General features: G+C 37.0%; 1 protein-coding gene across 2 annotated transcripts; it reads right to left on the minus strand.

Moving 5' to 3' along the window:
* Positions 1-1,223: 1,223 nt before the first annotated feature.
* rps6ka5 (ribosomal protein S6 kinase, polypeptide 5) lies at positions 1,224-27,368 on the minus strand. Of its 2 annotated transcripts, XM_084096281.1 has the most exons (17): positions 27,081-27,368; positions 23,706-23,777; positions 23,398-23,616; positions 21,981-22,096; positions 21,302-21,403; positions 16,545-16,628; positions 16,246-16,349; positions 15,138-15,288; positions 14,840-15,001; positions 12,657-12,782; positions 10,795-10,928; positions 10,597-10,690; positions 7,825-7,995; positions 7,301-7,492; positions 4,926-5,085; positions 4,662-4,825; positions 1,224-4,301 (listed from the first exon to the last, which is right to left on the minus strand). In XM_084096281.1, the coding sequence occupies exons 1-17, from the start codon at positions 27,202-27,204 to the stop codon at positions 4,026-4,028; spliced, it is 2,451 nt and encodes an 816-aa protein (XP_083952407.1). In that variant the 5' UTR covers positions 27,205-27,368; the 3' UTR covers positions 1,224-4,025. The 2 variants fall into 2 exon arrangements, with proteins under 2 accessions (XP_083952407.1, XP_083952408.1); XM_084096282.1 differs by lacking the exons at positions 21,981-22,096; positions 23,398-23,616; positions 23,706-23,777; positions 27,081-27,368 and adding an exon at positions 21,651-21,794.
* Between the last annotated feature and the right edge of the window lie 608 nt (positions 27,369-27,976).

Consider the following 27,976-nt stretch of genomic DNA (forward strand, 5'->3'; position numbering starts at 1 on the left):
AGCTAAAACAAATCCCCTTAAAAACGTATATCAGACCGTAAAGCAAGCTCCATGTTTGTGCAACTGGACGCAGAGAGCCGGTGGGACAAACAACAGCACAGCAAATCATCTAATAAAGCTTCACTCCCAGAGGAGAGTTCAATGTAGGACTCTCTCGGCCTCCCATCATTCTTGTTCTATTAATACACCCAAACAAAAAGAGGAGGCAGTAATGAGGGAGCTTCAGGGAGAACAGTGATGGGGAAGAGGCCAAATGTGGCAGCTTTCAGCCACATGAAAGTGAGCCGAGCTCCTGCTGTTCTTATTGCTCTTGTCCTTTGCCCGGGTTCGAGTGGGCAGGAGCACCAGTTTGTGTGTGTTTGATTGTGTGCGTGCATGTATGCGTACCCGCCACTGGGTCCTGATCCAGCCCTCGCCATTTAAACGCTCAATATGATGTCTTGTCTCGGTTAGTGCACAAGAAGTGGAATGCATGATTTACTTAGTGACCAGAGCCTTACGACAGTCCCTAAAGATGGCAGTTATGTTCGCCCTGATGACGAGGCACCGTTTATATTCATTATTTTCTAATGCATAAAGGTCTTTCAGGATATGAACAGAGACAAACATAAGAAAGGAAGAAAATAACTTTGCATAGCAATGTATAGTTCAAGTGGCTTTCAAATAGTTTTGTAGTGCTAGCAAGATATGAAGGAATTATAGAATAATGCTCTGAATAATACAGATGGTCCTTTTGGGCCAGAGATAAAATCATTCCTTTTCAACTATAGAACGCCACCACCAAATAGAAAATACAATCTACACAAACACAGAGAACCATATAATCAGCTCAGCAGTGTTGTACACGCCGCATTCGAAGATCGATTGTATGTGGCTTCGAAATGAGTCCTTCTTTTCACGAGCAATGAATGATACAACACATGAATCCTTTGCTGCCTAGCCTACATCAGAATTCATTGCGCGCTGATAACAACAGGATTTTTTGGAGAGAAATTGCCGGATTACACTGTTAAATGCAAGTATTGGGTTTCAACTTACTCGAATACAAATGTTAAAATACCAAAAAATGTATATAAAGCAGTTCAAATGGTTCATCTAAGATGTGATTTTTTTTAATAGTTTTTACTCTTTATTTTGTTCAGATATGGACCAAGGTGAACATATTTAGACAGGTTGTGAACCTTGCTTTGTTTTCAGACAGTTAATTTTTTTTTTTTTTTTTAAATCCAGAACAAACGTTACTGCCGCTCTTCAACAGCAGCTGTCACAGTTGTTAGGTGACAAAAACAATCCTCCGTAGGCTAGACCGTCTCATTTAACAACGCTCAGTCGGACCTTTGCGGCCTTCGAAGGAGTGGCCTTTGAAGTCTGTGTCCTTTGAAGGATGCAGCCTCTCAATTGGGACACAGCTTTAAAAGTAAAGGTTCTTTGTTGGTATCCATGGTTCCATGAAGAACCTTTAACATCCTTAGAAACTTTCCATTGTACAAGAAGTTCTTTATAGTGGAAAAAGGTTCTTCATACTTTTCCACCGGCACGGTTCCGGTGCGGGTTCCCGGCCTTTGTCCATTCTTGAACCATTCCATTCAAGATCGGTTCAACTCCGGCTCTAAAAACCTGCTAGTCTCGAACAGAGCCGGGGAGCCGCGGGGAAGAATAGCTGTCACTCTTTATGGCAATCTCGTTGAGCAATGTAGTATTGTTGCACTACATAGGTCTTTATACCTAAATAAATAAAACTTTGCACGCAAGAGAGACCCCACGTGTGAGAGAGCGAGTAAATCATTTCAATATATCTCCAAAAAGGACAGATGATAGTACCAGGAATTTATGCAAGCTGCCGATACACTAAAAGCACTACCGGTACTGTGAACAGCAAAACAGAAGAGCCTCACTGCCTGTACAAACATCAGGATGCACACTGTTTGATTTTAGACTGTTTATAGTCAGGTAAACAACAAGTAACAGCATTACATCACTGTTTGTTCCTCAGGTCTGTGGAAACACGTGGCCAGTTTGCGACACGCTCCAGTTCGCCTGGCCGAGAAAATGCTCTGGCTCAGAGAACGCGAACTATTCTGGTGGAAAAGAGCTATGAAAGGTTCTTTAGGGAACCCAAAATGGTTCTTCAATGGCATTGTGCGAAAACTCCCTTTTGGAACTTATTTTTAAGAGTTTGGACTCAAATTACCATATTTTCTATGACTAGTCAAGACCAGCTCATTCGAGTCCGAGTCCAGGCTGTTTAAATGCTCCTGAAAATATCTGATCTTGTCCAGACTTGAGTACTATAAGATTTCAGCTCAGTGTCACAAAAACTTCACGGCTTGTGAAACAGACGATGCAAACATGAAAAAACGCAAGCGCATCGTTTTAAACACCACAGGCTCTACCACAGCCTGTTTTGAAGCATCAGTCAACTAACGCAGGGCCAAAAAACACAACGCGCCACTATCAAACAGGAAACCACAGATGTCTTCTGGTATTTCACTTCATTTCAGGCTAAAATGTGGCCTGCAGTCATGGTTATCTTATATAAGATAAGCGTGTCATTAGACTTTGCAGGCGCATAGTTAAAAGTCTACGTGAATTGCAACCCATTGTACTTCCTCTAATATAGCGCTTTTTCAAGAAATGATATTATCCATCAGGAATTGATTGGATCATGAAAAGTAGGCAGTGATACAAACCAGAATACAGCCAGATCAAAAGTGAGTCTGCTAAATCTATGGCTAAATAGCCATTTACTGGTTAGAGTTATCCAATAGCCTGGATAACCTAAGTGATGTTACTGGAATAAAAATGTCATTGCAGAGGAAGCAAGAGTTATTAAATTTGTATTAAACTATGAAAACTTTTTTTTTTCTTTGTAATAACATGCACCAAAAAATGGTTCACAATAGAACCAGGCGCATAAATAATTCAAAATGGGTCTATTCTGAATTCATGTTGACTTTAAACAGCTATCGCCAGATTCATGCTCAGCCTAATCTTATACTCAAGCATAAAACCTTGAGTAACGAAATCCAACGTCCAAGTCAACACCTCTAGCGGTTTCTCTTTTAAGGAGCTGTCACATTAGCGAAATTACAGCAAAAAACATTGTTCCATTGATCACTGTCAATAGTGTATCGATGCACGATAAGAAATGCTCATACTGAAGTCACTTTCAAACCAAGCAGTTTCTTGTTGGTCAATGCTAAAAATCTGTGTGACAGCTTGAACCAAATACAAAATTGGATTTCAGTGACAAAATTTCACAGACTGCAAGGGTAAATGTGACCGCACCTTCACCCAGTGGCTTTGTCTTTAACTCTTTAGAAATGAGCTCAAGTTTATAAGAACAAATAAATAACCTGAGGAAGGTATCTCAACAGAAAATTCTAATAAAACGTAAATGTGAAACAAACGGTCTCTTTTACCTTGCCCATAAACAAGAGTTTTACACAGAACACGGACACTATTACACCTAGTTGTTGCTACTTCAGTAAAATCTTTTGGAAGAATTCAAAGATTAAAGTTAAATATGTGAACCAACACCATAAAGCTCCCAGCACAAATGGAGCCGTTGTATTTGGTATATACCAGTTTGTCAAATATACCAAATTTCTATTATATACCAAATTTGAGAGAAGTCTGTATAAACAATAAATCTTCTTTTAAATAAATTCTATTTATATATTTATTTAAAATACATGTTCCTTATCTTTTTTGCCTAAAGCAAAGCGCCTGGTCTGTCAGGACACTGCACAAGCCGGCTTTTCTTCTTTCTCCATCAGTGGAAGGTCTTGATGCTCCTCAAAGTGAACTTCTCTCTCGTGTTTGAGACACTGGACTTGATGCAGTGATATTCAGCCATGCAGAACTTGAGCCAGAAGTTCACTCCAGCTCGGTCTTCAGCGCTCATGGTGTGCATCTATTGCTAATGATGGATTTGAGTTGGTCCCCACATGCAAATTCTGGAGTTGTACAGCCTTTCCAGAGTGTGAGGAGAAAGAATGAGACAGTGGGAAAGTTATGTCCTATCACTCTGTAAGCTGGAGTTCGCCCTGAGAAGGCTCATCGTCAGGGCCCAGAGTGAAAGGCGTGCTCACGGAGGCCTGTGGAATGATGGCCGTCTCTCCGCCCAGTGGCGTCTTATCCTGAGACTGGGAGGAAGAGGAAGAGGAGTGCGTGCTCTCGCTAGAGCTGCTGCGGGTCTCTGTGCTGGTGCTGGTCTTCTTCATCTTCCTGCGTTTGGCCAAAGGAGCCTTGTCAACCGTCTGAAGTCGGAATCCCTCCCGCTTACACTTATTAAAGGCCTGGGGAAGAATTTGCGGGGAATCATTATCTGCCAAAATTACAGTTATAATATACAAAGCTTACTGTATAATTTATAATAATAAATTATTATTATTGTATTACTTTTTCAAATTAAAACAGGAAATGTATTAAACAGTTAAGCACTTATCCAAATTTCCTACTCAGCATTGTCAGCATGTTCTGTAAATGGCATGTAAAAAAAGATTCAAGTTTTATTCTGAACACTATTTTTAAAAATATATTTTTTTGCTGTATTCCTAAACAAATTATGTATTTATCATTAACATTTATCCACACCCATCTACTCTTTTATAATATGTTGTAATATTTATTTTTTAGCCTGCTTCCATTTTTCTTACATTGAAGGTGGCTTTGAAACAAGAGTGCACTGATCTGGTAGAAGATCCCAGGATGTCAGGGGTCATAAGCGGGTTGGAGGAGAGCTGGCTGTCGTCCTGCAGCCAGGCATTATAGCGTAGGCCGCACATCTTTATCCGCTTGTTAGGGTCCACTGTCAGCAGCTCTGTACCATTAGTAGGCCACACATTCACATTTTAGTTTTAACAAATGTATTCCTATTTACACTACCCAATGGTCTCTAAACATATCTTGCTGTATCTCACCTTGTATCAGATCCTTGGCCTGGTTGGACACATTCCTCCAGGCTTCACCTTCAAAAGAGAAGTCTCCTTGTTTGATTTTCCTCATGATCTCCTCTGCACTGGTGTGCGTTAGACTCTTCTCCTGACACTGAAATGGGACCTGGCCAGATAGCATGGTGTACTGCAACAAAAAGCATACAAGAGCACCTTAATGCGAGATACCTCAAGGTTCTATCTTAGGACCAATTTTAATTTTCTTAATATATGCTTCTCTTTGGCTGATACAGAGCTGTATCTAACTTTTGAAGTAAACATGAAATGAAAAAAGTGACCTAATTTATTTTCCAAATACCAACTGTTGATATGGAGGAGAATAGTCCTCCATAACTGACTGTAAATACTTTTCTTTATTCAATCAATTTAAATCATTTTTGATAGGCAGGATGATGTTTAAATGTAGGATGGCTAAAACCTATCACTGGTTTAAAAAAAAGAAGAAAAAGAACAAGACAGTGTTTACATTATAAATCATTCAGTTTTATATCAGTTTACATCACTTATTTATTTATTTATTTATATTCATCAGGGACTGTGCACATAAGATTACTGTAAATGTGCCAGAATTAGCCAAAGGCCATTTTCATTTGTAGTTCCTGGACAGCACACATCATCGTCACCTACATAACCAAAAGGTTTTGTTTGATTAAGCCCTTAAATTTCGCAAGCATATTACATACAGGTCTCTTAAATGTGCCAACCAGCTGCCCCTCACTTGGTGGCACTTAATGTTTAAAGGTAATGTGCCTTCTGTGTTTGGTCATAAAATAGCCTATCACAGTGCGTTGGGTCCTCCCCCATCATCAGCATGTTTAAAATGTGTCTTAAGACTTATTTGTTTTTGCTAGACATTGCAAAAGTCATTGTGTGCTGGATAGATGTAATGTGTGTTCTTCCATTTGTCTGTATTTGAGAACAGCACAGCACTTTAAAAACAACAGAAGTTGATCAATGTGCACTATAATTATATTGGAGATAAAAAATACATTATTTTATTGTTTGGAAAGTGAAATAAAATAGAGAACATGTACACAGCTAAATAAGCTCTCGTCTCTCTACGTGCTGCACAGAGCTCCAGGGTCTTTCAGCTCATAGCCTGTCAGAGATCATCATGTCAAACTCTGCTGCACTACTCTGTTCTCCCCCCCAGTCAGGTCCTGCTCCTCAATAAAGAGCGAGGCAGAAATGGACCCACAAAAATAACTCGGCTATGGACATCTCCCCCAGGCTCATCTCGCTATCTCCTCTCATCTTTCTCTTAATGAAGTTCTGGCTGAAATCTTCCGCTTAAGGGTAGCTGTGATGACTCCAATCAGCAATGCTAAGCTGTTTGGAAAAGGGCTTGACAGTTTGTTTATATTGGTTGGTGTTCAACTGAATAAGTGTCAGAAACAGCAAGACATGGATTCATATCCAAAATGAGCAAGTAATCTACATGAAGCAGGATAAAAGCTTGTGTATACAGAAGCACTCGTATATCTTCACCATTCGAAATTTTATTTCCATTAAAAAGCCTAAACAAGGAGATACTTCAAAATGACCTAAAGCAGAGTGGTGTGGGTCACATGTATTACTTGCCCTTGCTGCAAGGATGACATATTTTTGTAGGCCAAAACTAAGAAATGGGTTGGCATTTTAGCAAATACTTGAAAAAAGGTCTACAGTATTTTAAACACAAGCTTCTACAACATAAAATATATCAGTAATACCCATTGTTTTGTTTTTTAACTTGTTTTGAAAAAGGCAGATGCTAACAAGTGGCCAAATGGAACTTGAGAACAAGTAAACTCATCTACTCACTAGTCCACTTTTACAGACGTGTTGTGTTTACAATTATGCTCTTGCAAACTATTCTAACTCAACCTTTCAGGAAAATTGTTTTACTAAATAAAAACTAAGAGTTGTCGGAAGCTTAATGATGGTGATGCTGAAGTCACGCAGTTTGTTTATAGCCTACTTTTTACTATTGTATTTGGATTGTATTTAGGATTAAAAAATATTTTTTTTTAAAAGGCGTGTTCATTAGTCAAGATTAACATGATGAACAAGATGTGTAAGAATCATAAACGTTTGTTGGTCACAAAACTCATTTTCTTCATTAATCCAAAAGCCAATAGAAAAATCCTACTGGGTTTTTGGTAAGAGAACCAGGGTGATGCAAACTTCCGGTTTGGCCTACAAAAATACGTCATCACAGAAGCACTCTATAGTGAACACAACTGTTTTCAGACAAACCCTAGTGGGCTTCCTTGCTGTCAGTTGTCTACAAATCTGTTCCTAGTGCCCATACATTAAATACTATACCAGCATGACAATTACAATATGAATACTGGCCCTACCAAAATGACTCCTAAACTCCAGAGGTCACAGGACTCATCGTAACCATCGTATTTCAGGATTTCTGGTGCGGCGTACTGAAGAGTGAAGCAGGGAGTCTTCAGGAGCTGATTGTCGGGAGGTTTGAGCCGTGCAAAGCCATAGTCAATAACTTTTATCTCTGAATTCTCAGTGTCGTCGGTAAAGAGCAAATTCTATGAAGAGAAAAGAGAAACTGAAGAACATCTCCATTACACAGTCAGAAAAATAATACCTCAAGCAGTACAATCTCATTATTAGTTTACCAATATAAACATTTACTAATTCACTGTTCACCAAACTGAAACACAAGCAATATTGAGGAGCATAAACGTAATGCAGATGTTTCTTGAAAACATATCCTTTTAATTAAGCAAGACTTGTCAACTATGAGGCCTGACTATGATGTAAACTGCACTTTGGGGCTCCTCGGCCTAGAGTGCGCTGTGACATGTGGGTTGCATATCTACGATAATGACAGTGGATGTGTTGTCGTGGCGTGCTGTACCTCTGGTTTGAGGTCCCTGTGCACCACGCCAACATCATGCATGTGGCTGACGGCAGACACCAGTCTGCGCATGATACGACTGGCCTCCGTCTCGCTGAAGTGCTGCTTCCTTCTGATCCTCTCCAGCAGCTCTCCACCTCGCAAGAGCTCCAGAACAAGATATGCGTGTAGCTATACAAACACACAAACATAAATTCACCAGATTAGAGAGCTCAAGTAATTCAGAGCCACGCTGCAGTGGTTTATCCATGTGATCCAGAAAGTTTAATCCTTGGTGCTAATGTGAGCAATCCTGATCACATTTCTCCTCTCCTTCCAACAGTTTACTGACACTTTCTACCAGGGTTGGAAATTTAGGGGGGTTTGCCACCAAAATTAACAAAAAAATATATATATAATTGGCAAAACTTGCCCCTGCACAATTAAACTAAATCTATTACAACTGTCACAATTCAAGTATGAAAATGAATGAAAAGTATTGATTGCAGCATTTCATTCAGATCTGCTCACATTGCTTAAAACATTTCATTTACATGTTTTTTGCACTGTTAAGAATTATAACCAATCACACACACTTCTGTTGAGCGTATGAATGCGACGGCCAATCAGATGCATTTAGATTAGTCACCAGTAAACAAAAAATCCACTGAAAACACCTGAGTTTTGTTCAGTATGTTCACTGACTGAATTGTAATTCAGAATTTAAACGAGATTTACTTCGCAGTGCCGCTTCAAATCGAACACACCTAAGGTCTTCATAAATACTAGAAAATTATAAGCAGGTGAGTTTGAATAAGATTGGAGCTAAAATTAGAGTTGAGTTGAACCTCTGACCTATAGCATAAACTGAAAAAATTGGTTAAATGTAAGTATTTGACATAAAAAACACAGATACATTCAATGAGGTAATCATAAAAACTACCTTTACAAAGGTAAAAAATGACCTGAAATCAAATGCAGGGGGCAAATATTGACCCTTAATATAAAAGTTAATTTCTGACCCTGCTTTCTACTATCTACTATCATTCTGCCTAAGAGACTGCTAGAGGCAAGAGTCCAAATATAAAATTAGTGAGCACAGGGAAACACACCATTTGCAAGAATAACCACATGGAATGGTATATGATCGCAATTACACAAAACTGACAGATAGTTATTATGAAGTGCAAATCCTTCTATCCTGGCACAGATGTACATTTAATGACAGGTAGTCAGAGGGAATGATGCCTTTGAAGGACTGGAAAAAAAATCAGTTTGGCAAAGGTTCAGATTTAGGATGAATTTTAAAATGGGCTTCAGTCTCATTATACACTGAATGAGTGTGAATAAGTGAACGGCAGAACAAGTGTTTGGGTGCTGTATGGGGGTGGGATGAGATAGAAAAGAGTGTATGAGTGTGCAAGTGTGTGTGCACAGAAGAAAAAAAGAGAGGCAAATGAAAAAGAGCAAGCTAATGTCTCTCATTATCTCTGGTATAGAGGAACAAAGACCCTGACCGGGCAGGGCGGCTCTGCTTTTCATCTGGGGCACGGCACTGGGTACAGAGCGTGGGGGTTGATAACCTCCAATTGGCAAGTGGGCACGCACACACATACACACTTTCACAGATCTGAAGAGGAGCCCAACTGACTCTATCTTATCATACTAATTAATAGAGCCATGGATCAGGATGTCTGGCACACACTGAAAAATACACACACACACACACACACACACACACATTAAACGCCTAATTAGCCCCAAGCAACAGTGATGATAAATAATATAAATTAATATTTTTAAAGAAATAAATACTTTTATTCAGCAAGGATGCATTAAATTGATTAAAAGTGACAGTAAAGACATTAATAACATTACAAAAGATTTCAAATTCAAAAGATTTTTATATAATAAATGCTGTTCGTTTGAACCTTCTCTTCTCCAAAAAATCCTGAAAAAATGTATCATGTTTTTCACAAAACATTAAGCAGCACAACTGTTCACAACATTAATAAAAAATAAGCATATTAGAAGGATCATGGAGTAATGATGCAGAAAATTCAGCTTTGCCATCACAAGAAAAAATTACATTTGAAAATATATTAAAAGAAAAAACTTTTTTAAAATTGTAATATATATAGTATAGTATATATTGTTTTATTTTTAAGCATTTAAAATCAAATTCATAATATGAGGTCATTTTCATATTTACATAATTAATTCTGATTTGTCTTCCATCATTCTTAAATTGGCATATTGTATTGTAATCAGCCTATTTTCTTCCAAACACAGCTGTCACAACAATGAGAAAAGAGATTCCATTGTTTTGCTGCCTTGTGAGAACTTGTATTTCCTTTAGGAAATGTAAATCTGTTTTTTTCTTTAGGAAAAGAGACCAAGTATGCATATTAAAAAGTAAATAGGACCAATTTTTGTTGTGTAACGAAATCCAACATGGTGTTATTTTTACAGACCTGCGTTTCTCAAAAGCATTGTGCGCTAAGATGATTGTAGAGACCATTGGTGCCCACCGCTTCTACGATCTACTTAGGCTTACAATGCTTTTAAGAAACGCATCCCAGTTAGTTTTAACCTTCTTTTGTGCTGCATCTGATAAAGAATGAATGGTTATTAAGATGAAGTACAATGAAAAGCAAGGGGAGGAATTAAATCTGGGGCAGGTGTGATGACAAAGAGGGTTCAAACTTATTCAGACTAGCCCAGTTCTTTGAATGAATGAGGCTTTGATGTGCACAGGAGCTCAAGGTTTCAGTCTCAAACACTTGGTCATACCTGGTCATGGTAGATTTCATGTAGTTTGACTATGTTGGGGTGTCCATCACAGAGTTTGAGAGCGGCAATCTCTTTCTGCGTTTGTGCCTCCATTCTGCAGAACAATAAATGAGCAAATCACTTCCATGACTATTATATAATACAACTGAACTTTAAATAAATAATAAATATTATATTGCCAGGCTGCATAGTCGGTACCTTTTACTGACAATTTTTACAGCATATTTTTGTCCGGTCTTCTTGTGAGTGCATTGTCTGCAGATGGAGAAGCTTCCCTCTCCCAGAGCGTTCTCCCTCAGGTCCATCTCATAGTTCATGTAGAACGGCGAGTCCTATGGTCAGTTTGTCAGAAGTTTAGAGATCAAGGAAAGGCGATGGCATTATTTACTTAAAGGGACCATATTCTATACCACATGTGTTAAACTCTGCTCCTGGTCACTGTCCTGCAGATTTTAGCTCCAACCAGCTCCAAAACACCTGCCTGGAAGTTTCCAGTAACCCTGAAGACCTTGATTAGCAGGTTCTGGTGTTTAATTAGGGTTGCAGCTAAACCCTGCAGAACAGAAGCCCTCCAGGAACTGAGTTTGACACCCCTGTTCTACACTTTTGTAGCATTTTATTTATTAGCCCAAAAATCAGCCTATAATGGTTTCTTGCACCAAAACAATTGTAGTATACTTTCACATCAGTCTCTGTCTGCCCCTTAGACTTAGACAGTTTTTTTGTTAGGGTACCTTGAACATTTATATATGTAAATGACCTCTGTTTTGATTGGCCAGCCTCCTTACTATACGCGGGTGAATTTTAAACTAACGTTCAAGTCAAGTAACCGTTAATGCGTTACTGTTGCAAACATAGGAGGTCATGTGTTAATGTTCTTGTGGTTCTAATGTCACAACCACAATGATTTCTGAATGACCGATTTTGCAGCTTTATTTTGATAAATGGTCTGGGACTAGGGCCCTGTTTAAATCTGGTATTAAGATGCGTTTTGGTCGATCGGATCACAAGCAGACGAGGGAGACACATTCACGTTTACACCTGTTGTGATTAGTCTCTTTTGTCCACTTTCGACCTCTTCTGTCCTAATTTCTTCGAGGGGAAGGTCTATGGGTGGGTACATGTTTGTATGTGTTTTTTTCACATCTTTCGATCTAATGGACGAAATGAGCTTACGCAATATACTTTTATTAACATGATCTGTTAATAAAACATATGGACACTGACCCTGATGAACAGAATGAACGTAAATCCTGCATGCAAATCCATCCCAGCTAACACATGACGTACCGGATATGTAATTTATTAGTTCTTTTTGATAATTTCATGACTTACTTATTAACAACATAACCACTATGTTGCAAGCTCATGATTTTATTTGCTGTTTAAAGTGAAGTGATATACAGCGTGCACAAGAGTATAATAGTATAACATCTGACAGGACAGTATAGTTTGTTTTTCTGAAGTGAGAGACTTTTTATTTAGTAACAAGTTATGAAAATAATGTTAAAATAATGAAACTGACATACTATAGCCAGACAACATCTCATCTCAAAGTAGCAACTGAATCAGTACAATGCATTTTTCTTCAGCACTTTGTCTGACAGAAGAGTGAACAGTTTTCATGCGTGCCTTTCAAAATAAAAGTCTTGCATCAGAAAAACAATTATACTTTTTATTGTTGTAGTTTCTTTGACTACACACACCGTGACCCACTCAAAACAGTCTTGCCACCCGCCGGTTGAGAAACGCTAGTGTATTGGTCTATCACTACCTAAAACCAATTTGCTGGTTTTGCCACTGGTGTTTTTGTAAAAATAATGAATGTTTCAAACAGGTTTCCCAAACATTTCACCCATTTTCCATTGGTCGGACTTTGTCGCGTTGGACTAGCTTATAAATGTTTACACTTTTTGGTGAAATCAACCAACGAATTGCTTACAGTTGTCTCTGCATATTAAATTGGGATGGGAGGAAGTCATTTGAAATGAAAAAAAAAATTATACACTTCAGCTTTAAATGTTGTAATGTTTTTACAACACAGCAATATGCAGACTGACCTTCATCATAGCGCTACGGGCAACAGCAGCAGAGCCCGGCCTCTCTGACCCGCCGCACAGCAGAGCCGAGTCGTCCATCACCGCATTCCTCTTAAAAAGGATGGAGGGAGCCATGAAGGAATAGCCCTGCAGATACAAACATCTATAAAGACACTCACTGACAGAAGAGGGAACTAATGCAGAGGAAGTATCAGGGTCACTGAAGGAACTCGAACAGCACAGCCTTTTGCATTTCTGCAAATCCTACATGCTTAAGGACTCCAGTCACATTGTTTGCGACGACTGCATCATGTGCACCCTTCTAAATAAAGCCTCCGCCAGCCCATGTCCCACTTACGCGGCCAGACTGCAGCTGTGTGCTACATGGGCGGAAGAGTGGCTGGCTGGATGAGAGGATGGCTGGACGGAAGGATGAGGAGATGAATGGTTGAAATGCTTTTAATTGCTAAGCCAAGGTATTTGATTGCCCTGCTTTTCAAATTATCACAGTCCTCTAATGCAGCTTAATTTCAGTTTGTGAGGAGTTTGAGGGGGTGGCTGGGTTTATAAGCGGCTATGCATGTGTGTGCGCGTGGTGGAGCGTTTCGAAAGTTATCATTGCAGACGTCGCTGCAATTGTACCGCCCGAGAATTATGAAGGATCAAAATTCCAGCGCACATGAAAGGCGAACGCTCAGAAAAGCCAAGATGAAGTTGGTAATCAAAGGTTGAAGGAGTAATTGAGCCAGACATGGTTGTTCTCGCAGACGCCGACCTTTTATTCCATGACAGAGCCGTTTAATGGCGGCATTGATCCGCCAGACTGAAGGATTCAGAAGGCAATCATAGACACCATCTCTTTCGCAGCCTCCCATTTCAGCTGGCATCATGCTATAGGCAACGTTATGGATCAAGCCGCATCAAAAATAGTCATTCACATCTGATGCTTGAAACCATCTTCATATCACCATAATTACATCTCCAAAAAGCTCTCTAATTCATCTGAATACCAACACAGACAGCCGGGCTCACGTTGCATAAGTGATCATTATAAAGGCTGACTTGCCCATTTCCTCTTCAGTACTTCCTGCTTACTAATAATAAAGGGTTAACTGAACAATTATATCCTAACGCAACATCAAATGTCCACTCGTGTGCAGAAATTCATTCTCAGTGTCATAAATAAATGCTCAATGCGAATCAACATTGGTTTAGGTAAATCATCACACATTTGCCAACATTAGTGATTTCTGATGTAATGGCTTGGCAAAGGAATCACCTGACATTTTGGGATTATTCTGCTCAAACGCTGAAATATTGAGTATATTTGCAGAAGTTTGGGGTCGGCAAGATCTTTTAAGAAATTAACACTTTTATATAAGCATGTAATAAATTGAACAAAAGTGACAATAAAGACATTAATGATTTTACAACAAAATTCTGTTTCAAATAAATGCTGTTCTTTTGAACTTTTCTATTCATCAAAGAATCCAAACAAAAATGTATCATGGTTTACACAAAAATATTAAGCAGCACAACTGCTTTCAACATTGATAATAATAAGAAATGTTTCTTGAGCAGCAAATCAGCATATTAGAATGATTTCTGAAAGATCATGTGACACTGAAGACTGGAGTAAAGACTGCTGAAAATTCAACTTTGTCAACAAATAAATTATATTTGTTTGTTTGTTTTTTTTTACTGTATTTTTGGTCAAATAAATGCAGCCTTGGTGAGCAAAGACCCCAAACCTTTAAACAGTAGTGTGTGTTCATATAATTTTAGCAATAATTTTTGGTATCATTTAATAAAAAAAATAACATTTGTCAAATGCAAGTAAAAAATTGCATTGGTGTGTAAATGTTGCATGGTAACTTTATTATAAACTGCAACATTTTCCATTAAATATTGCACACGGGTAGAATGAATAATAATAATCATCATATTTAAAATATTTACAAATGTCAATATTATCTTAATTAGGATCCACTTTCACATTATTCACATTGATGTTTTTGGAACCCAGTCAACGTGAAAACTGATGAGATCATGAGAATTATTATAATCATTATTGTTGCTGAATATTGTGCAATATTAATACATTTCTGTCTTAAATTCCTCACTTTTACGCATCATATTAGAGCAGCCCAACCTGCAAAGACCAAAAATATATGCCATTACAGAATAGTTATTAATTCTACTACCTGGAAGATTCGGTCACAGTTGTTTGGAAGTGCCGCTGGAGAGTAGGTCGGGTCCATCTCTGTAAACTCCTCTGCAAAGTTGCTCACATCCAGCTCATCACGAATAACTGGTTTAAAAGGAGCTGGAACCTTCTTTGCAGCCAAATCCTCCCAATTCATTTTCTGAAGCAACAAAAGTCAAACATTTTTTTATGTTGGTCCCTCACGGCCTGAATGAACTTTAACAAGCCAAGGAAATGACAAGGGAAATAGTTGTACTTCTCTTTTAAAATGATTTTTTGTGGAAATAAAGTCTTGCCTGGTAAAATGGATGGCTTTTCACATTCTGGGCCCCTGAGGGGCCAGAGCCCAGCCTCTTCTTTGGGTCTTTGATTAGCAGTCGCTGGATAATGTCTTTGGCCAGAGGACCCATGTCTTTGGGGAATGGAGGATCCTTTTTCATAATTCTCCTATTAGGCAAAGAGAGAGAATTCATCGAAACAGTACCCTACCTGCAGATTCGTATCTGAATTGTATAAAAAAACCCTGCAGCTTTAAGTAGGTAATTTGATGCTATTTTGTAAACATGCTGATGCAACCAAATATTCAGCTCATGATTTCGAAACAAGATGGACTTCTAGATAATGAAAAGGAAACTGGTATAAACTTAACCACATAAAGGCGTTTTTATTCAGAGCAAGTTCCACAAAAAAGTTATGTTCATTTTCAGATCCGTTTAAGATCCATGTGCTTTCAGATCCATTTAAGTCAGATTCTTGAATAAATTACTCTTATCAGTCATCAAATTTCATCATGTCCAATTCAAAATGAACAATTTTTTTTTTTTATGTGTATGTAGGCTTATGATACTAAAATCAGTGTAGTAAATGGATTTCTTTTTTTAGTAAGTGGTATTTTATCAAAATTAACAAATTAAATAAGTATATTTCATTTAATTCATCAAAGAACTTAAAGAATTATTAATTGAACCAGAGTTGCTAAGAAGAATCACAATCATAATCAAAATAGTTACAGGGATAGTTCACCCAAAAATTAAAGTTCTGTCATCATTTACTCACCCTCAAGTTGTTCCAAACCCTTATGATTTTTTTTTCTTCTGCTGAACACAAAAGAAGATATTTTAAAAAATATGGGTAACCAAAAAGTTGATGGACCGCATTGACTTCCATAGTATGAAAAAAAAAAAAGTAAAAATACTATGAAAGTCAATGGGGTCCATCAATTGATTGGTTGGTGACATAATAATCAAAATATCTTCCTCTGTGTTCAGCAGAAGAAAAAATTCATACAGGTTTGGAACAACTTGAGGGTGAGTAAATGATGACAGAATTTTTGGGTGAACTACCTTTAAATTCCTTAAAATTCTCATCCCATCATGTATTGGTGTACGTATGTGCTGGTCTTACTCGGCAATGTCAGAATGAGAGTTCTCATTGCCATCGACAGTGAAAGGAGAGCCTCCGGTCAACAGCTCATACATCAGAACTCCCATGCTCCACCAGTCCACCGCCTGCATGAGAACATTGGTACATCACACTGGTTATATTCCCAACAGCACATTCAAATATATATTGGATCATTTAAATAAATTAATGAATGAATCACTGTTCAATAAAGTCAAACTTAAAGCTGTGGTGTACAGTTAAAAAAAAATTACTCATGTAATTAAAATGTGGTGAATGGATGGATGAGCGGTTCACTTTACCTTGTCATGTCCTGACTCTCCTCCCGCAACAATCTCAGGCGCCATGTACTCAATAGTGCCGCAGATGGAATAAGTCCTCTCCACCTACAAGACAAAAAAAGTGTTTACTTTACTGTTTGTATAAACCTGTTAAAAAAAAAAAGAAGAAAAAAACCCCACTGTTTCTTCTACAGTTTTAGTTTTCACAGGTTTTTTTTGGAAGTGTAGATATAAATGAATGTGCTGTTTAGGGCTGGGTATCAGCAATTACACCATGTTACACCATTACACCAAGTCATGACTCAATACATCATGAATGTGAAGGCGTTTACACAATTCAAAATTCTCAATCTACCATAAGCCAGTTGTCTACTGCAGTGGAAGCATCATCTCACAATGTTCTCTAACTATGGACCAATCAGTTTTGAACTCAAGGCAAAATTCACACAGAAAGAGAGAGGATTTCTTTGTTTACTACTTTTTCAAAACTGGCATCACTTTATATTAGCTGTCTTTAACTACTATAAAATAACATTTAAATTAATCATTTGATATAATGCACTTATTGAGTACATACATGTTTTTACATTGTACTTATATTTAAAGCACACCTGCATATAATTACATATGTAATTCATTTCTGTAATTGCATCTATAATTACACTGTTGACCCTTACCTTACCCCTTAACCCACCCTTAAACCTACCCATACTACCACACCTGTCCCTAATCTTACCCGCATCCCACCTCAATAGCAGCACAAGTTTTGAAATGCAACATGGACACAATAAGTACATTGTACATATTTTTTATGCAAGTAGTTAAAGACACCTTATATAAAGTGTGACCAAAAAAAAAAAATTGCTGTAACGATCACAACTGTGTTCAGTTAGTTCCTGTTTTCACAGAGTTTTAGTTTGTATTCATCAGTTCCTGTTATCTTTGTTCTATTTTCCACCACTATTTTGTTGTCATGGTAATTAATTTAATCAGCATAGGTGTTTGTCCGGACCATAGACTGTAAAAAAAGTCGGGACACGTTGGAGTCGAGTATATTTGCTGCTATTGTTTGGACTATTTTCCTGTGTATTATTATTAAAATAACATGTGGAACTTTATTAATCAGTTTTGTCTTCTGTCTGTGCATACACTGCTGACAGTAACGGTCAGAAGTTATTTAAATATTTACACTACCGTTCAAAAGTTTAGGGTTGGCAAGATTTTTAAATGTTGAAAGAAGTCTCTTATGCTCACCAAGGCTGCATTTATTTGATCAAAAACAAAGTAAAAAATAAATGTGAAAAACAAAGTGTGAAACAATATTACAATTGAAAATAATTGTTTTCTATTTGAATATATTTTAAAATGGAATTTATTCCTGTAATGGCAAAGCTACATTTCCAGCATTACTACTACAGTTTTCAGTGTCACATGATCATTCCGAAATCATTATAATTATGCTAATTTAATGCTCAAGAAACATTTATTATTATCCATGTTGAAAACAGTTCTGTTAACAGTAACATTATAAATGTCTTTACTGTCACATTTGATCAATTAAATGTGTCCTTGCGGAATAAAAGTATGAATTTCTTACAAAAAGAAAATCTTACTGATCCCAAACTTTTGAGTCTTTCAAAAGTTAAAAATACAATTAAATGTAAACGTACACATCGAAACAAGATTCTTCAGTCTATGATTAATTACTGCACTTAGATGGCATTGTGGCTAAGATTAAACACACCATCTGTGCTGAATTATACGGTATTATGGAATGAAATACATGAAAACATCTGGAACAATCTTCTTTAATATCCATTTAACATTCTTGCCACATTTGACAAAGATACAAGCACATGGCTTTTCATAATTAAAAGTTCCTGAGTACATTTATTAATTGCTTTTATTTTTATGCATCTCATAATCAGCATATTTCTGCCGGATGAATTTACTCGTTTTATGTGTGCTGGTTTATATGTACGCTATAAAGTCTTAATAGTCACTGGCATGTTTTCAAACCACACTCATAAAAGAAATTCTGGCTGAAATGGGTTGTTAGCTGGTACAACAAAGGTCAAACTGAGAAAAACAAAAAGTTAATATAATCTTTTAGAATAAAGGGCATGATCAATAAAATTGCATCCATGGGACGGCGGAAAGGTTCATTGTGAACTACTGAAACATCAAACAGAACATCTCTGACAAAGCAGGACAGCCAGGACCTGCATGTGCAGAATATTGGGTGGTCCCCGGGAATAAACAATCATTTGTTAGCAAAGAAGAATTTGTTAGGATGAATGAATGAATGGATGAATGTCAAAACCCCAGAGAACGATGCAACAAGAACTCTCTCGATACAGATCTTTAAACATTTGCCTCACACACCCATTACACAAATTTAGAAAAGTAGAAGTCTGGATGTTTTTTTTAATAAGGAACAGTTTAAAAGGACATTTTAAAGGTACACTATGTATTTAAATAATGAGTCAATTTATCAGCAGCCCTTCTTCCAAAACGTGTCTTTGTCTTACTATGATTCACAGTGGTTTGCCTGTTATAAGTGTTTGTATTTTAGACCTGACAGGATGGTTTTCAAGGGAAATTGCATGCATATATCACTCGCCCGTGTGTCTTGTCATATCCATGAAAAGAGAAAAGTTGCTCCGGCTACTCTGGCGTGGTGTGGGAGTGCCATAGGTTAGTTGTCACAATGAGCGAGAAAGGTTGACATGGAGTAGCTAAATCTCCAACCTCCAGGGAATCTCACGTTTGGGAGAATTCACGCTGAAGTACCGTGTCTATTAATGGGTAAAGCTACAGTAACGTCTTCAGCTAGTCAGCTTGAGATCCTTTCCATCTAAACTGGTAATATCTTTTAAGCCTAGTAGTGAATGTTTTATGAGTAGTAATATAGTTTCTCTCTTTTTTTAGATATGAGAAAGAACCATATTCATCCGCAGTCACGCAGAGCCAAAGCACAACCAAAACAATATTCTTTCACAAAATGCCTGCATAGTTACATAGTGTAGCCTACCTTTAATGTTTTAATATAAAACCACTCTTTTCAAGCATACATAAAAGCCATGAAAGTTTGAGTACTGAGATGTTCCAAATATCTTGACAACGATAGATGTGAAATATTAAACACTTGTTGGCCTGTCTAGTTAAAAACTTGTTTTCACCCTCCCAGTAGTTCTCAAACTAGCATGTCACTGTAACACAATGTTCCAGAAAAAAATATATATATTTGGACAAACCCAGGTGGCCAACCATCTGAGCAAAAACACCCCAAGTTCAAGTTCAATGGGTCATTCTTAACACAGAAACTCTAACATTTTCACACTAAAGAAACACAATTTCTGTATTATGCCATTTCAGTTTTAGAGGTTTGAGGGCATTACATTTTTACATTAACTAAAAAAATATATTTAAATATACATTACTGTTTAAAAATGTTGGGGTCAGTAAGATTTCGGTTTCAAATAAATGCTGTTCTATTCCCCATTCTATTTAAAGAATCCTGAAAAAAGTGTGTCATAGTTTCCAAAATAAATATTAGGCAGCAAAAAAATGTATGACAATTTCGAGCACCAAATCAGCATGTTAGAATGGGTCATGTGACACTGAAGACTGAATTAAGCTTTGCCATCACAGGAATAAACAATTTAAATATATTAAAACAGAAAACAGTTATTTTAAATAGCTGTAATATTTCACAATATATACTTATAATATTTAGGCTAACTGTGTCAGGATGGTAGTTCTTGAACCAGTGGGTGAAATCAGTGCTTGTCTTTTTTTCTGTGGCTGTGCACAAATGATAACCTTTCAAGTTTGTGAAACACTTTTACTTATAAAGCCTATTTGGCATTTTTGTCCTTGGACAGCAACTTATCTGATGGCTCCCACATATGTTTGTTTGCACAGGGTGAGCACATGGTTTTGTGGCACATCCGCCTAATAAGCAGTTTTGCACACCGCACGGCACTTATCTGTATCTGTGATGTTCTGCCCTGAGCATGCATTTCAATAACCAGAATTATAAATTATTTGATCCAGAATTGTATGAAAAATAATCCTAATCCCTATGAACTAGGAAGACTGTGCAAGGATGCAGTCTTTATCTCATGAATCAATCAGCACATTGTATGTCTGCACATTTTTTCTCCCAGTTTCACTTCCATACTGAAAATCAGTGCATATGCAGACAGACTCTAGTTGAAACCGTTTCAATCTCCCTTCAAGTGAAGTTTAGAGGGAACATTGTACTTTAGAGATGCACAATATTTTGGCACACAGTTTATTGGTAGGTTATTACCCGATATTGTTTGTGTGTGTATGTGTGTGTGTGTGTTATTTAAAAAAATAAATAATAATTTCTACCTTTGCCATTACCTAATGCCCATTTAAATTTAATCTTTCAAAATACTAATAATTTATTTTAATGACACTACTAAATTAAATTTTTAACAAATACAGAACATTATAATGCTGTTATGCCTAAATTCACCTGTAGCATTGAAACAATTGATTTCAGTTGTTTTTAGTAATGTTTTATTTTTTAAGACAAAATAGTATAGATTTAAAATATTTGCCATTTATTGGTTATTGGCCATAACGTGACAATCATTATCAGCTTATCAGTACCTGACAGAATTTTAAAATGCATAATGTTTTTGAACAAACACACATATTTATTTTTTAATAAAATTTGGAGAACTGGCAAGAATGCAAAATGAGTTTCTGAAAAGAGAAAAATTATACAAAGACAAACTCACCTCATGAAATTCCTTACTAAGGCCAAAATCCGTCAGCACAATGTGACCGTTTGAATCAAGAAGGATATTCTCAAGTTTTAGATCTCTGTAGACGATTCCTAGCTGAAAAACAAACAGAACCGAAAAAGGTCCTATGTTTAGATGCGAGACCAAATATTTCAATTTCATGTCATCATTCATCACTTCTTTTTTCGTCGTTCAACTGCTGAGTTTACAACCTCAACTTGTCTGGGGTCATAAAATGCAGCCATTCACCTGGAAAATGTACTGCTACTTTAATAAATAATAAATGGCAAAATAATAGGACATGACAAAAAATGAGACTGAACCAAAACAAAGTTAATCTCACTGTCATGGTCCTTTCTACAAACTCTGTAATCGCCCCTGGGCAACTCTCTTCTCTCTGAATAATGGCTGCTGCTGTGCACAGAACAAGCATGCATTAAAAACACTTCTCTTCCTCTTTCTGTAAACACAGCATTTGAGAAATTTTGAGCACTGCAGATATATGCGGCCTAGCCTGGTTGTCTGAGTGAGGAATTGATCTGAGTAGGCAGGAGAGAGAAGTACCTCCTCCTGAGAAAAGGAAGGAATTTCGTTTACTTCTATCTCAAAATGAGGCGCCGTTCAGTCAGATTGCACAGGAAATGAAGAGTGCAAAATAAGTGTGCAATTTTACCTTATGCAAGTGCTCCAGCGCTAGCACAATCTCCCCACTGTACAAGGTAACCTCTTGCTCTTTAAAGCGAACCCTTTGGACCAAGTGTGTGAAGAGCTCACCTCCATTCACATAATCTGTGATTTAAGATATAGAAAACAAATTTGCAACTGGTTAATGATGGTTTTATATTTCAAATGCACAGTCTGGTATTGTGCAGTTACTGCAAAATCCTGCTTTTATGTCGACATAGGTTCCAAGCAATACCACAAAAGCCACGAGTTTCTGTAGTGGTATACAGGCTTCTGCTTTTCATTATTATAGCAAATAAACTGTGTTAAAATTCACAGGGTCACAGGGTGTTCACTGTTATCTACACACTCATTTATTTGGAATGCCCTTAGTCACACAGATATGGGTTTTCAAGTTTGATGAAATTATTTTCTTCACTCAAATAATTAATTAAAAGAAATGTAAATAAATTAAATAGTGCTGTTCAAATGTTTGGGGTCAGTACGAATTATTTTATTTTTTTTATTTTTTATTTTTTTTAAAGAAAGGATGTGTTAAATTGATCAAATCATGCGACACTGAAGACGGGAGTAATGATGCTGAAAATTCAGCTTTGCCATCACAGGAATAAATTACATTTTAAAATAAATCAAAATGAAAAAAAGTTATATTAAATTGTAAAAACATTTCACAATATTAATGTTTTTAGCTATTTTTGATCAAATAAATGCAGCTTTGGTGAACACAGACACTTCTTTCAAAAACATTAAAAAAATCTTACTGATTTAAAAAACAATTGACAGTAGTGTATGCGTATTTATATAAAAATATAAATATTATATTATATATTTATTTTTTAAAAATGACAAACTTGAACCCCCTGAATTTTGTAAAATAAATAAATGAATGAATTAATAAAATACTGTGCGATGTTAATAATATTTTGAATACATATATATTCTTAACTGTTGTAACAGATGGACATTGTAAAAATGGTTTTCTAACGGTCACATATCTGGTGCACTTTATATCCTCCCTCATATTGCTAAGTAAACCACTTCTGAGGTTAATTAAGCTGAATAAAAATGCCTGAGGTTAGGCACAATGGCTGATGGGTAAATTTCCCTGCCCACTTCCTGTGAAGAGAGATATCAGTGTACACTTGCTCACTAAGCAATTTGCAGTTAGACTGACTAAATGCTTCTTATGACTGAATCACACTTGATGGCCAAATACCCTATAAAGTCCACTTTGTAGAGCACTGTTAGACACTGGAACCATAGTTCACTGTAACAATACTGGTGAGCAATGCAGAGCAAAAGTTCCGCTGCACAGACTGCACTCTTTTAAATGCAAAAGTAAAATTGAAGCATAACATGTGATTCACATTTTTACAATCCACATGGGTGAGAGAGCGTCAACGTACCTAGAATGAGATGCAGTTTGGTGTCTGTCTGGAAGGCATAATGGAGTGTCACCAGGAAAGGAGACTGTCTGATATGTTCGAGGACCTGTCTCTCCGTGCGTGTGTGTTCTGCCGTCTTCGCCTTCTGCACAATAGTGGCCTTTTTCAGCACCTTCATGGCATACAGTTTACACGAATCATGGCCGCTCACCTTGCGAACCAAGAACACCTTGCCGTAGGCTGGTCGGAGGAGGAGAACGGTTTGTTAGTGGAGTAGGAACAAAGATAAAGACAGAACACATGGTTCACATACTTGAACTACCACTGACCTCCTGTTCCCAGCACTTTCAGCAGCTCAAAGTTCTCAATGCCCACACGCTCCACGTGACCAGTCAGATTGGCTGGAGAAAGATTTAAACACATCCATCAGGTCATGCAGCCAAGAAATCGTGTTTTTCACTTGGATATCATACAAGAAAACCTCCTGTAAACCTTCACAACTTCAGTTACTTGAACCCTTGCCACTTTCTCACAACAGTGAGAAAAGAAAATATGTTCAAAATGGCCAACTCTTGGGACAAGCCTGCAGCTATTTGTAAATACAGTATGTTGCTTATAAACAGGTCCAGATGGAATCTGCTGACTTTAATATGCATTTTCTGCACTGACTTTAAATATTTAAACATGGAAAAATATGACGTGGCAGCTGAAAGCATTATGAAATTAGGCAAACATAATGTAATACACTACTGTTCAGCTGTTTGGGCTCAATACGATTTTTTTAGTTACAGTCTATTTTAAGGTGTCCATGTTACAGTGTAATTATACATTTAAGTAATGAGCAATAATAATTAACTTCATGTACTTACTATAGGGTTGGAGTTAGCATTAGGGTTTGGTTTAGGGTTAGTTGCATGTAATTATGCATAATTTAAAGTTATTACTATAGTAGCTACATGTAACGCGTGCAACAAGGACACTGTAAAATAAAGTGTTACTGATTTTTAAAACCAAAATACTTTTATTCTGCAAGGGTCCATTAAATGTATCAAAAGTGAAAGTAAAGATTTTTTTAAACTTTCGATTCATCAAGAAATAAAAAATAATTAAGCAGCACAACTATTATCAACATTGATAATAATAAGAATTGTTTCTTAAGCAATAAATCAGCATATTAGAATGATTTCTGAAGGATCATGTGACACTGAAGATGCTGAAAATTCAGCTTTGCATCACAGGAATAAATCACAATTTTAAAATATATTAAAATAGAACATATTTACTTTAAACTGTAATAATATTCCACAATATAACTGTATTTTTATGCATCTTTAGTGAGCATAAGAGACCGACACCAAACGTTTGAATAGTAATGTAAATAAACAGAAGCCAGAACTATGAATTAAAGGCTCTTGAATTGAGTTTTGCAGGCACTGATTCTTTATAGGCCTGCTCATAAATAAAGAAGAGCTTGATGATTTAGAGGAAACAAAACAGCCTTCATGAATGAGCATGGAAGAACGTGAGCATGTGCGTGGGATATGTTTACACATTAGCTGGGGCTAAAGTGAAGTCGCTTGTTTTATGCAGTAGATTGCTCAGCGAGGTGAACGCATTCCTGCTGTTATCCTCACTCACAGGTTATCTGCATCTGATAGAAAACTGCCTTTCTCTGTCTTTGCAAATTATCTGATTTTAGATGGAAAAAAAAAACCATATACCATTACCACATCCTCTGACTGGATATCAAGCAGCATGTTTAAAGTGTGTGTGGCCCCCTTTGAAACCAGCCTAGAGGCCCATGGGAACCACAATGTTTATTAATAAGCTTCCAGACCCTGACTTTCTCCACTCAGGAACCGAAGGCTTTTAAGGAGAGAATTTGGTCCCCATTGGGCTTCATCAGATGATCGACTTCTTGTCTTTAGCCCTTCACTCTAATGTTACAGTTTGTTAACCATAAGTCAGAAACAATTAAGTGCCTGATGTAAACTGATCATCTGCATTGTGTACAGTACAGTATACAGATACAGTACTGATACAGTATTGCACCATAAAATCTTGATTAGTGGATTCAATTACTGTTAATCTGCACAGTTGTGGGCCAACAGCAATCTGAAAATACTGACTGATCTTTCGGTCGGCCTGATGCATCGGTAGTTGAAAAACCCATTTTTATGATATAATACAGAAGTCAAAACAGACCTTTAGACAGGAGATCTTTAGTGTCAGGGTTGCACAGTAAATGCTCAAATGATAGTTACTGCCGATTTCTATGGATAGGGTACAAAATTGGGCCTGAAACTCAGTAAAAGTGAAAGGAGGCTGTTAACCTTCAGAAAATACTGATCGTCAACCTCATCAGGTTATGCTGAAGTAAAAGAAAAATATCATAGGGGTCAACTTTAAGACATGTTGTATTTTCTGAAACTGCGATAACAGGCTTGTGCTGAAAATGTGGACCAAAAACACATTTACCCTTCACATTAAGAATAATAAAAAAAAACAAATGTACTACAATTAATTGTTATATGAATTAAATAGATGGTTCAAAATATATTACTTTAAATTATTATACACTGCCCAGCCAAAAAAAAAGTCGCTGTTTGGATTTAAATAGGCAAATGCTTAAGAGTCTATTATTGGATCACTGTTGCAGTGATTAGCATGCTATATGATGAAAATAACATCACATGTATTTCCATCAACAGGTGCATACATTTTAGGTCAAGATCTTGTATTGACAATGTCTACTTCAATACATCCCAAAAGACTTTCAATGAATTTAGGTCTGGACTCAGAGGTGCCAATTCATGTTTAAAAATGATAATCATGCTCCCTCCCAACCATTCTTTCACAATTTGAGCCTGATGAATCTTGACATTGTCAGCCTGGAATATGGCCATGATGTTTTTTTTGTTTGTTTTTTTGCCAGGCAGTGTATACATACACCTTTTAAAAAGTCTAACTTTTTGTTACAAAATTTTGAACATGTCAAAATACAGTTTAACAAATATTTGGTTGCTAATTTTTCTTACAATAACTTGGGTAACAATTGTTTAGGTTAATGAATTCAGTCAACAACAAAAAAAGTTATATGGAATGAGATTACAGTGCCTGTAAAAAGTAACGAGACAACAAAAGTACTGTACCGTACCATACTGATATTATGTGCCTGCAAAGCAAGTTTACTAACAGGCAAGTGAGGACACACACCTGGTCACTTCATTTACTATACAAAGACATCAGCAGGGCCCTAGAGATTAAATTAGCTCCAGCAATTGGGTTGCTTTGGACTCAAGTCCATGTCATGACTGAGACACTAATTAAAGCGCTGACACATGATAAATGCTATTCATTCCATACAATACAATACTTCCCTTCTAATGTCAATCTAATTTCTTACTAATGTTTCTCAGCTTCAAACACAACACGCACTGAAAATGCAAGTGCACTTCTGCGGTTATGAATGTGAAATATTGCACATGTAGAACATCCTCCAAACGCAAAGCACCACATTTGTGAAGATACAGATATTAATATATAATATAGGCTGCTAATAACACTTAATGCATTTACACTAGCCGACCAGCTAACATTAAAGCTGTCTCTTCCATTATATAACGAAAACACCACCAGTCCAAGATATATAAGCGCTGTTTCTTAAAAACAAGCGTAGGACGGACTGTCCTGCGTTCATTTACCGTTTCTGAGTTCGTGTTTGACGGTAAACAGGTCACCTTCCTCCGACGAGCCCTCCATCGTAGACGGCATTACTCGCGTGAACGGAGCGCACACTCTTTCCTCTGCTCGCGGCGCGACACTCATGCAAAATACTACAGCAGAGACTATCACAGCAGGATTACATAAACGGAGTTATTGCAGTAAAGCAACCTTTGGGAAAATAATGCAAATGACAATAACTGCATTCTCGTGGGAAGGACAGTGGGGCTGTAAATACTACAGCTACACTAATAGAGATACACACACACACGCGCCGGCCGAGCACCATTAGACACGCCCACTGGAGCTGTTGGAGAAATACTTCTCCTCTATTGGACCGCCCGACTGTCACTCACCGCCCATCGTACAGTTCTACTTTAATATTTATTACAACAATGTAAGAAAACAGATAACTTACATTTTATTATTGTTAAAGAATAAATATTAATAGATAAATATACAAACATATATTAGATATATTAAAACAAATTAAATTAATAATAATAATTAATAGCCTAATGATTGAAATAAAATAAGGCCCGGTTTCACAGACAGGGTTTGATTAAGCCAGGATTAGGCCTTAATTCAGTGTAGCTTTTATAAACATGCCTTAGAAGAAAATAAAAAAACATTACTGGTGTGAATCTTGAGACAAAACAATGGCACTGACATGTTTTAAGATATGTCAGTGCAAGTTGCTTTCAGTTAAAACACCTCAAACATGCATTTTTGTCTGGAACTAGGCTTAAACCTTGTCTGTGAATTATATCTGGGTATATATAGTCTGGGTCTGGGTATATATAGTGAATATTATCAAAACTATTACCCTATTGGTAGAAGCTACTGGGAGAACTGTTAGCAGTCTTTAGAGTTCTTG

Source organism: Abramis brama (assembly GCF_963993115.1).
Source record: "Abramis brama genome assembly, chromosome: 21".
NCBI lineage: Eukaryota > Metazoa > Chordata > Actinopteri > Cypriniformes > Leuciscidae > Abramis > Abramis brama.

Excerpts from the sequence above, each read along its gene's own strand:
- rps6ka5 (XM_084096281.1), bottom strand. The coding sequence starts at position 27,204 with ATGAGTGTCGCGCCGCGAGCAGAGGAAAGAGTGTGCGCTCCGTTCACG. Across the intron at positions 10,691-10,794 it reads GTAAAAATTGTCAGTAAAAG|AATGGAGGCACAAACGCAGA; the intron begins GTACCGACTATG and ends ATTGTTCTGCAG. Across the intron at positions 5,086-7,300 it reads GGAGTTTAGGAGTCATTTTG|TACACCATGCTATCTGGCCA; the intron begins GTAGGGCCAGTA and ends TTTTTGTTGCAG.